The 11,126-nt window shown below is 52.2% G+C and overlaps 1 protein-coding gene and 1 pseudogene across 1 annotated transcript, besides 10 other annotated features; both read right to left on the bottom strand.

The window, feature by feature from the left end:
• Window positions 1–1,019: part of a sequence feature (areas not merged during assembly with more than two copies in the genome that could not be assigned to a particular haplotype) that runs on past the window's edge.
• Window positions 1–3,786: part of a mobile genetic element that runs on past the window's edge.
• Window positions 1,020–2,130: a sequence feature (heterozygous, non-Esmeraldo-like haplotype).
• Window positions 2,131–9,688: a sequence feature (areas not merged during assembly with more than two copies in the genome that could not be assigned to a particular haplotype).
• Window positions 3,537–3,757: a mobile genetic element.
• Window positions 3,849–6,728, bottom strand: Tc00.1047053506449.30 (annotated as a pseudogene).
• Window positions 9,370–9,400: a sequence feature (AT_rich).
• Window positions 9,431–9,500: a sequence feature (T-rich).
• Window positions 9,689–11,126: a sequence feature (heterozygous, Esmeraldo-like haplotype).
• Window positions 10,317–10,372: a sequence feature (AT_rich).
• Window positions 10,442–10,492: a microsatellite.
• Window positions 10,586–11,101, bottom strand: Tc00.1047053506449.10 (trans-sialidase, putative; the record flags this gene model as incomplete). The annotated part of the gene is made up of 1 exon (XM_803221.1): window positions 10,586–11,101. One exon carries the CDS (start codon window positions 11,099–11,101, stop codon window positions 10,586–10,588), a length of 516 nt encoding a protein of 171 aa, XP_808314.1.

The following is an 11,126-nucleotide window of genomic DNA, read 5'->3' as shown; positions in this document are numbered from 1 at the left end:
AATTTCACTTGGGAGAGCTCTCAGCTCAACTAAAGGACTGCGTGTCGCACCTTACTAAACGAGATGCGTACCAAGCCGCGCGGAATGCAAAGACGGCGGGACTAGGCCCCTGCCACTCGGAGAAGTCTGGCAGATGGACCTGTCACGCGTCTAAACACCGCCAAGGATGGCGTTCCTACACAATCGCATCAAACGCATCTCTTGATGGCTGGGGGCATGCCTATAAGTGCGCTCCGACAAAGCCCGACGGGTCAGAGACGGCCGGTTATTCCCCCGACTTCTCGCAACAATGTTGGGAGACCGCATTTTCTACCCTCGATGCCTTTAACTTCTCGCACCTCTCCATTGGGCAATATTTCTGGTCCAGAAGAAGAGAAACGTCGATTCAGTGCATTTGACGTCACTATGTGGCCCTTACGTATATGGAATAACGGCTCTTCCGGGGTCGTTTTTGACATCCGGAGTGCATACAATTATTGGTAACAGACTGAGGACCAGACTAAGCTTTCCTTTGACCCTTTGGTTAATTGGATTAGTGCGTTTGAAGCTGAGCAGGATTTCACGGATACATGCATGAAATTTGGTAAGAACGTACTGCAGGCATTCCGGATGCAGCTCATGATGGCATCCGATCCCCGGCATCCCGCTCTCAGAATTTGTGCCAGACTTCACACAGCCGTTCATGAAAATGACACCTTCGCGAGGGCCACCCAGCCTCTCGTGGGACGGCGAGGGACGCAGCGTCCGGTGCGATGTCAACGGTGTCAAATGTACGGGCACGACGCATCCACGTGCAACGTACGGAGCGCACACAAACGTACTTTTTTGCAGCGCAGATAGCCGTCAAAAACGGCAGTGGGACTGCCCGCCGCTTATGGGAGAGGAAGACGGCAGCCCTATCCATTCCACCGCCTCCCGCTATTCCGCACAGAAGTCGCACCGCACCGCCGATGCTCCACCCGATATTACAAATTGCCCGACGCAATCGTTGAGAAGGGCAATGGAGCTTATTTGCTAACGACGCTCGACTGTGTTACGACGGAACACCGACATCCCCGCTTTGGGCCAGCTATATGAAGAGAGCGAACGAGGTCGCTCGAGAGATGTGGGCGCCGCCAAAGTGGGAGCAGAGAATGTCCCTAGCGGGGCAATTTACAACCTTATGCCGCACGCACGAACAGCCGATGAACGAGGAGAGCTGTGCGGCCTTTTTGATGGCAATATTGGATGTGGCGCCATGGACTCGACTGCAGCACGCCAGGATGCCGCGGTCCACGTTGGAAATGAATCGAACCCCGCTGGGCATGATGATTCTGGGGTTACAAAAGATTGCGGCGCGATCGGAGACGAAACAGGCGCGCCCCTTGACAAAGGAAGAGATGAATCAAGTTATCCGCAGCCGGACCGAATGGAAGCAACGTGTTGTTTTTCGACTTGCGTGGATAACGGCGAGTCGTTGGTCCGAGATTGCATCCTTGACACCCAATAGTTTTACACTGGAGCCGGACGGGACCCTAACTTTGTATTGGTCCGTGGCGCCAAAGACGGCGAAAGCGGATCCCCACCGCGCCTTGCGGTTCGTGAGGATACGAGGGCAGGACGCGTTCGACATTATAAAGCTATGCAGGACACTTCAAGAAAACAAAAAGCTTACGAATCTTACGACTGCTCACGTGGGGCGAGCTCTGGCTCCTTGGAATGCCACGACGCATTCCATAAAACGCGGTGCGCTGCGGTGCGCTGCTCCAATCGTGGAGACATACAATTTGGACCCACAAGTGATCTCGCAGTTGGTGAAGCACGTCAATCCGTTCGAACTTCCCCAGAATACTGTTCGATATTTGGGGAAGTACACCACATTGCTGACCCAGGTGTCGTCGCTGGTCGCATTGATGTGAAGGGAGACACTGCGGAAGGGCAGGAACCCTGGCTGAGAGCGGAGGAGCTTTTTTCCACTATTTTAATCACAATCATGCTGCTACAATAACGAGACACGCGACAAGGACGCGTCTGAACACTCCACAAGATGAACGAACCATCCCGCTGCAGCAACAAGTCAACGTGCCCGTATTGAATCTAGAGTGGATCCAGAGTCGGTTGAACCCGGCTACCTTGGAGAGGCTCGTGCAAGCATGGGGTCTCGTCGGGCGGTCCCCTCTCCTTCCGTCTTCCTCCGGTAAAGCGCGCGAAGGCTCACGGAGGATTCCAACCGCTGACGCGCGTTTGTTACGAAAAGCGTGAATAATCGAGGACGCTTCGTCCACAATAACAAGCGGATGGATAATACCTTTTTCGGTTGTGGAGGAGAAAACCGCCGGTTTACGACGACGATGGATTGGGTAGCCACGCGACAGGAACAGAGACGACCCTTATGAGTCTAATGGTCCTCCTTTACACATTTCCCATTATTTGCTGCCTGTAATGGCTGACGCCGCTTTCTGCCTGGATTTAAAGGCATCCTTTTTTCATGTATCTTTACCGCAGGGGGCTCGGCATCTCTTTCGATGCCGCGTGGAGGACGGCACGCTGGTGGAGCTGACACGGCTCCCAATGGAAGGATACAAGGCCAGCCCAGAAATCCTCCAGATTATTACTTCAGCAATTGCGGGGGTGACGACGGTGGCTCACCGCCTCTGAGCTGCACCTCCATCGGTGCGTATCGACGTTTGGATCGATAATATACGCATTGCAGGGTCGAAAAGCGATGCGACATTGTGGGAGGCCCAAGTACTTCGTAATGCGGACGGCCGTCACGCCACGATAGGGAAGACCGCTAATCGAGCGTCACGCATTACACCTTCCTGTGGGTGCTGTTTGATTACACTCACCAGGCGGTATCCCTGAGTGAAAGGTTTGTCCGGTCTGCATGCGACATGCCGGCGCTCAATTCTTCAAACATCGCAGAAATGGAGGTTACGGCGTCACGCTTTTTGTATGCGGCTGCCATTTTGTGCACGCGTTTATGTGCATACCACTTTTTCATCAAGGCAGTGCGACGACGATTATCCGCACTTAACCAGGGAATTGTGCTAGAGACATCCCCGGCCAACGTTCCGCCGTCAGCGGTTGGTTTGGGCGAGAGATTGCGACACATCATCAAGAACAATCGTAAGCGAAACAACAAGCCCACAGAAAAGGCATCTGCCACCGTCATCACGGACGCGTCGCTCCATGGATGAGGAGCCGTTTTAATTCCAGACTCCGGCGACGTTAAAATTGCCGGAGGAAAATGGGAAAGGAAGGAGAGCCTTTTCTTATCATGCAAGCCGAGGCGTGTGCGGTACGCTTAGCCCTATTGGCCTTTTCCGCCATCTTGCCATCCACCATGGACGTTTGGGTGAAAAATACTGTTTCAAGGAGCGGCGAATAAAGGCAGCTCAAAATCACACGCCATAGCGTGGGAGCCAAAACGGATATATGAGTTTGTTGACTCTCGCGGAATACAGGCATCCTCTGCCTACGTACGGTCTGCGGAAAACCCCGCAGACGGAATATCACGCGGTCTTGTTTTTACACTTCAGGAATTGGCGAAGGGAGCGGCGGGATCTTGTGGTTGGAGGACCCCAAAGTGTGCCACTTCGTAAGTAATTATGTCCTGAGGACAAAAGACCACGTGAGTGGCCAACAGAATATATATATATATTAAGAAAAACATTGAGGCAATTAACTACCTCTGCATTAATCCCCTCTTTTTTCCCTATCTTGTTTGGTTTATATAGATAATTTCAGGATCCAGTCAGCGGCCCAGAAGATTATTGCCTGTTAAATTTCACGACAAACGCAATGCGCTAATTTCCCCAATTATTTCCTCAACTTTCTTCCCTATCCCTTTTCTACAAAATTATTGTATTCACACTTTTCGGATTTTATTTACAAAATCAGTTGTCAACACAAACTGGTATTGGTGCACCTCTTCGTGCCAGAACGCCACAATCCCCTTTTTTCCCTCCTCGCTCAGATTATTGGAATTGACGACATCACAACTCTGCCAGTCATTCATCGGCGTGCTGTCTGCGTGCTGCACATAAATATATCCCCCACGACATGTCTCGGGATGATTCCTCCCAACCATTACAATATGCCGCCAGGCACTCAGTGAACTGCCTCACAGTGCTGGCGGTGGTGTGTTGCCCACCCGCCGTAGTCATCCGCAGCGCAACCAGGGTCATTGGATTGGACACCAAGAAAAAAAAGGCGTCCACCAGCGGAAGGTTTGCGACCGCCGGTTTGTACAGCACCCCGTACTTTATTTTACGGATCTTTTTTTCATATTCACTCGGCAGCAAACCTTCATCTCCCTTGGGATGCAATTCAGGGGCCAACTTCAAAACGCAGGGCTTTGCTTGACGTCCTGTTGGTGGCTCAAACTCCGTGAGTTTTGTCCCTATTGTCTTGACAAAGGCACTCTCCGTGCACAATTTCAAAGCAAGCCATCCAAAAAATATTGGCAAAATATTATCCTTCGACGCCAACATCAGCCTCAAAAAGCCATTTTATTCTGTTGCACTTGGGAATCGTTCCAACGCCCGTTCCTCGAGGCAATAAGATATCGGTGCATTGAAAAGGATCACACCGCCTGCGTATATTTCCCGAACAACTTTCACAGACTTGTGAGACGGATCCTCAGAATACCGTGGCGACTCACCTCCCCGTGAAAAGTGCTTCTTCACAGTTACCTCGTTGATCGATTGCAATGCAAACCTCACCGCTCCACAGCGTTCCGTAAACGCCTCCTCATCAAAGACGTGACGTGGAATCGGTCCCAAAAGATACATGTGTTTTTTGACCTCTTTCCAGTATTCCGCTTGTTTCTCTTTAGCCCCATCACGCGTTATCCATGCACACATCGCCTTCACATCCATCTCGTCGGGGCAATTCACGATGATTCGCGCGGCTCGTAGTTGCTTCGCCCACTCATCATAGTTGTTTACCTTTGGGAATGACACCGCAATCATGCCCCATCCAGAAGTGGGCGCAAAATGTCTCGGTGGCGGCGTTCCCTCCTTTGCCACATCGTAGATAATATACGCAATCCTCCCATGGCCCCTCAGACTTTTCAACTCCGAGATGCATATGTCCTCATCGCCGTATCTTGTCACCGCTCTGGTGGTCTTGTCAGACACGTACGCAACTCCTCCACCAAAACAGTGGACTACCACTTGGCTTTTCTCGACATCGCAGTGCAGCAGCTGGTAGAGGAGGTACGAGCCGGCAGCCACCGATTTCCCGATCCCGGGCGTCCCAATCAACACACGTCGCTCGAACTTAAAGTCGGTCTCACCGTGAGGGCTGAACCACGCGGTTAGATCGCCCCTGACGATCTGCCACACTCGATCCACCTCACAGTTTACAAAAACGTCCTTGGGAAAATCCTGTATCGTATTCCGCGAGTACGGCCATCCCTTCTCCGAGGCGAGCACCATCAGCCTGAGACGCTGCACCGAATTGCTGCACAGCGTCATTCTTTTCGATAGCGTCGTCAGCTTTATTGTACGTCCATGACTGTTCTGGCTTCCCCTCACGCACCCCCATTCCCATCCCCGTTTTCTTTCGCTCCACGCCGTCCGGAAGTTCCACCGCATGGCTCCGCCTCGCATTGTGCACAGACTCGTAGCATCCCTCCAGTTTCTCCGGTGCGCTCGTCGTCGTTGGGTTCCTCGCCTCCCCGGCAGCCGCATCCAAGAAATGTTTGGTGGAGTTATGAACAGTTGCTTTTACCTCCGCAGCAGCTAATGACCACCCCGGTAGATTGTTGGCACCCTTATCGCATAGCTTGCGTATATCCTCATCGAGGATCACTTCACCCTTTGCAGCTCGATTCATACTCAAATAATGAACCGATGCCTGTATTTCGTTCAATGCTCCTTATCACGGATATACTTCGTGGGGTCCTTGAAAAACTCCTCCAGCAATACATCCCGATTGGTGTCCACAACGCCCCTGCCGTCCAGTTCCCTCGTAAGATAGTCGCTCAGCTTCATTTCCTTGACGCGAGCTCTTCCTTTAAACAGTACACCATCGATATTAGTGGAAATGGTAAATTTCATTTCTTGCGTTCGTCTTAGCCTTTCCTCTGCCTCCCGCCTCGCTTCCGTCAGTACCTGCGTGAGTACTCCGTTTGGTTTTCCCCTTGCAAGAGGAGTGATCGTATGCTTTTCTTCCATAGTCCCTCCATTGCCCGAGGGAGAACACACCTTCGTAAAGTGGCTTAGTAATGGCCTCCAGCGCTTGGTGCGCAGTTAAGTTAAAAATTTCTTCAAGAAGCCGCTGGTCTTGTACGTAATCATCCGGCTCCTGAACAAACATCTCCATCGTCACATTGTAGTCTTTCATCAACGGCCGCCCTGCCGCCAACATAATTCCAAAGGAAACCGTTCAGCCTCATGTTGGTGCTGCTCATGGTCCACTGCGGCCACACTTCACTCCCCACCACATGTCGAGCTGCAGCGTCGGATCCATCACCAGAGCCGCTGCAAGGCGCCATCACAACACCCGTGCAGTGAAGCGTCCCACTCGCACCGCCCAACTGCGGCCAGCAGGTGCCGCTGGCTCCAAAGGACACTCACGGCTGCTTCGTCCCGCTGTCCCAATGGCGTTGGGCGTGGCACTCGCACGGCGGGGTGGTCGGTGCGCCATGCAGCCGCACTGCGACGCCTGTCGGTGAAGCAGTCGAGGCCCACCGCCCGGCAGCAACGCGAGGCGTGCAACCAACCCCAACACCGCCACACTATCGTCCTTTTTTATTTTGTTTTATCCACGTTGTCGGTCTGTTTGCCTCATCACCGACACCAAAAATAAGTGCACACCTTCACAAAAGAAAAATAAAGGAGGCACGATCCCACCGTCCCGCCGCGGACCAACAATCTCCTCCACCCACCACCATTGCCGCACAGGAGACCGCAGTCACATCGCAGGGTCAGCACCACAATGTGCACCACACAATCGTGCAGTGAACGATGGGCCGCACGCGGCCACGCATCGCCCCGCTCCACTTTACCACCAATCAAGTGTTGCGTGCCCGCACAAAGTGGCAAACACAATCAGAGTGCACACAAACCCTATCATCCCCCTCACTCGCTGAAGCACATTATTCGCATGGAGTGACAACATTTGGGGACAAACCAGCAGTAACAGAAGACATGGAATTTCCCTGCCAACCCCGCAAAGAGACGCAACAACTCTGCGGAGTCAAGGTGGCAGCCCCTCGGTGCTGTCCGCAGTTCACATGGCAGGAAGAATTCCACGCACGCATAGTTCCGGACCCCTCGCTGTTTGAGTGCCCAACAGAACATGTGAAAAATACCTGCGCGCAAGATGCAATTAAATACGTGAAAAAGTCGGCCTGCTTTCTCCGATGGCGTTGGCGAGCAGTCCCACACAATCCAATCAAAGTAGCACGCCGGACAGAATGGCGTCCGTCAATCAATAAAAAAATGCGACACTGAAAAGGAGCAGAGAAGAGGTGGCGCATGCGATTGTCAGTGACAACCGTAAGCAATCCCGCCAGCACCAACTGAGATGCCGAGGAGCACGTTTGTGTAGAACTAGCCGTCAGGCAGAGAGGATAAATAAAACAAAAGGGCAGCAACCCCTCTCGTTCAATGTCTCCTGACCGCAAGAAGAGAATCAAAATACCATGGACGATAAGAGCGGCAACGCCTTCTCCAAAACATCTTGTCAAGAAGCCGCAGGACCTCAGGAAGAGAAGAAGGCAGCGGCGGCAGCCACAGCGGGGAAGGCAATAAAACGGCTGGCAGGCACCTTCACGTCGACGCGCACACCACATCCGAGTGGGCTGGGAGCACTGATCGAACCGCTCGGAAACACACGCATCAAATCCGCAAAACAAAGCCGCGTTAAATCGACAGGAACACCCCGCCCAAAACAAATTTAAAAAGTAGCGTTTTTCAAGGGGGAATCCGCTTTTCCGACGGCGGCACGGACGCCTCGCAGGAATTTCTTGCAAATCTCCCTTCGCAGGTCCGCAAGAAAACGCAGCGAAATAAAAAGAAAGCGCAACAACGCAAAAATAAAATAATCCTCCTAACCGACCAGGTGGCAGGCCGCCCTCGCGCAAGTGGACAAAACACAACTTCACTCCGGTCTGGTGGTGGTGGTCGTCTCGCAACATTTTTTTCATTTTCTTCGCAGTGCACATCCCCCCCACACACACACACACATCAGTTGTTCGGGCCATGTTCCTGCGGCCAAACATCGCGCTGCTGGATCCCGCGGCACAGTCCTCGGCACAGAAGTGAGGGGAGGAAGAGGGACCGCAGAAGGTGCGAGCAAATCCGAATTCGGTGGCGGTCGCTGCAGTGAAGATTGACGTCCCACACGGTGTCCCTTTTCTAGGTCCGGCCCTCACCGTGCCATGCTCCCAGCGTGCGGTGCGCCGGCCGCTCCGAACATCCACACGTGCTTGCGTCTCACCGTCGCTCCCAGCCCCGTTCGTTGGCTGCATCAGGGATGCCGCCATCCGGAGACGGGCATAAGGACGTTGCATCCAACAAAACCTTCAGAGGCACCCGCTGGGCCAACGACAACCGTCACTGCGGGATGTGTGACCCTTCCGTCGCTCACCTCAAATCGCACTTATACGCCTCCTCGAGCAGCAGCAGCAAAATAAATACGCCGGTCCACTAGGGGCCGTCACCAGCCATTGCAGGAAGACCACTGTGCCTCAGTGCCATGAAACCCGAATTGCATTGACGGGCCACTTCGGAAAATCCTGTCGCATCCTCCCCCAATTATGCGGAAACACATCCGTCGTGCATGTGTCCACCGCAGCCAAATGAATCCGGTCCAAATACCCTCAAAATCAAATTTCCCTTTCCTCAAGCCATTCCTTCATTCCATACGCCCTGACCCTCATCCGCACGTGCTCACTCACGTAAACCGCCATAGACAGATGGTGGCCGCCCAACGCTCCGGAAAAACATGCCCAGCACGCACGCGCATAACAAATGACATGCGCAAACGCACGGCACAACGGCGGAGAAGCGCACACCGAAAGGATGCCGCCCTCCACAGCCGTCGCAGCCCACCGCGCGCATCACACCCGCAGGAAGAGTGACTCGCGGTGCGCGCTCCCTCTCTCCTCCTTCCCTTCATACCCACGGAGGAAGCAGCAGCCACCCGCAACCGCCAGCACACGCTACAAAAGATGCATCCAAATCTACTGCAATGTGCATTTTGTGTGGTTGTGTGTGCCTGCAGACACACGAAGCAAAGAAGTAAAAGCAGGAGCAGAGAATGTGAAGGGACGCACAAAAAAAAAACTGTACAGCAGAAGTGCATGGCAGAAATAAAGAGAAAAAGACTGCTCAAGCTCATGATATTGCACTGCAGACAAAGCAGCGGCAATTCATAAATTTTTTATTAAAATTTAAAAAAAATTCATCTTCACCCTTCCACACCTCACACTTAGAAAAAAAGAAAAAAAAAAAAAAAAAAGGAAAAGAAAAAAAGAAATGAAAATGAAAAAAAGAAAAGAAAAATGTCGTCCTCTATTACAGCTATACCCAAATAATAATAAAAAGAAAAAGAAAAAAACACAAAACTCCACCTAACTACCATGTTGTTCCAGAAACTGTCTGCATATTTTGTCCGAAAAGAAAATTAAATATTTAAATGTCTTTCAACCGTCCGACCCTCCATGTGTGTCCGCACATCGTTTATATTTCATGGGGCCATCTGCGTGTTGCTGCTCCCCTCAGCCCTCTCATCGGTGCGTGAGTGCGGCCCGCAGAGCACAGTCACTCGTGTGTGTGGGGACTGAGAGAAGCACGCAGACATGACGGGAGTCGCGTCTCTCCATCGGGAGAGTGAGCGCAGCAAAAGAAAAAAAAAATCATCAGGGGGGAAAGAAATGCTCACGAGGCCGACCCCGAAGGGTGCGCCAGCGCAAGAAATAAACACGCAAAGCAAACAAAATCCTTTTTTTAAAGCGGCAGGGCGTGGCTGTGTGTGTGTGGCGCTGCGGGTGTCTGCCCGCCCTGGACGCAAACAAAACAAAACAAGAGGGAAAGAAATGTGTGCTCCGCCCCACAGGCCCTCGTCGCACGCCCACACGCCACGGCTCCCTCAGCGCGCCGTTCGTCGCGGCCCCTCCTCATGCGTGCAGCAGGCGAGGCGCACAGGGCCGTCGTCATGAGCGTGTCGGTGGGTGTGCGAGTGGAGCAGTTGGGCGGGAAACACACGGCACCCTTCACAGGAAGAGTGCAGAAGAAACAATTAAAGAGGGAAGAGTAAAAAAGAAAAAAACGTCCATAGTGATTGCCCCAAAAGCAAAAGGAAAGAAGGGATGGGGGATGAAAAATAAAATTTAAAAATTTAAACAAATTAAACCATTAAAAATAATAATAAAAAACAACGTCCATAGTGATTGCCCTAAAGCAACAAGCAAGATAAGGGAAATAATTAAAGCAATAACAAGAACAAGAAAAAAAAAAGGAAAAAAAAAAAGGAAAAAAAAAAGGAAAAAAAAAAAGGAAGTGGAATTTAAAAAATTCAGTGGGTAATGCTGGGATGCCGCTCCTTTGTTGCTCCACAGAATTTCGCAACTTTGCTCTTCCCAATTCATTCAACAGAGAGCCGCAGTGCCCCACAGCCCCAGAAGCAGCAGCAACAACACCCGAGACACACACACTTGCACGGTGCTGTCACCAATTAGATACATGGCCGCCAACTCGCCCAAATGCCCGTTGTCAAGCAAAATTTCAGTGTCCGAGGGTGTTGTTGCGTTGGACTTCGATGGGATCTCGGTTTCCCCAGGCGCTGTGCTTGTGTTACCCGATGCGGTTTCAACTGTCTGTGGCACCTCCTCGCCGTTTTCAACAAGAAATTCAGCCCTTTCAGTCCAAGGGACGTCTTCGGTGTCCTCCGCGGATGTCGGTTCGGCGTCCCTCTTTGAAGGAGTGGAGCTGCTGTCTGAGTTCATTGTTCTCTCGGAATTTCCGTCGCCCGCCTCGAGGCTGAGGCTTTCCTCCGCGCCAGTGGTTCCGGTTCCAGTGGACCGCACGTCGTCGTTTTCAGCGGGAAGGTCAATGCTTTGTTGCACTTGGTGCTCACCGTCCATTGGTCCGGCGGCCGTTTCCATATCCGATGATGCACCCACGAAGACG

This window comes from Trypanosoma cruzi (assembly GCF_000209065.1).
Source record: "Trypanosoma cruzi strain CL Brener chromosome Unknown tcruzi_1047053506449, whole genome shotgun sequence".
Lineage (NCBI taxonomy): Eukaryota > Euglenozoa > Kinetoplastea > Trypanosomatida > Trypanosomatidae > Trypanosoma > Trypanosoma cruzi.
This window is presented reverse-complemented; position numbering and strand designations above follow the sequence as displayed.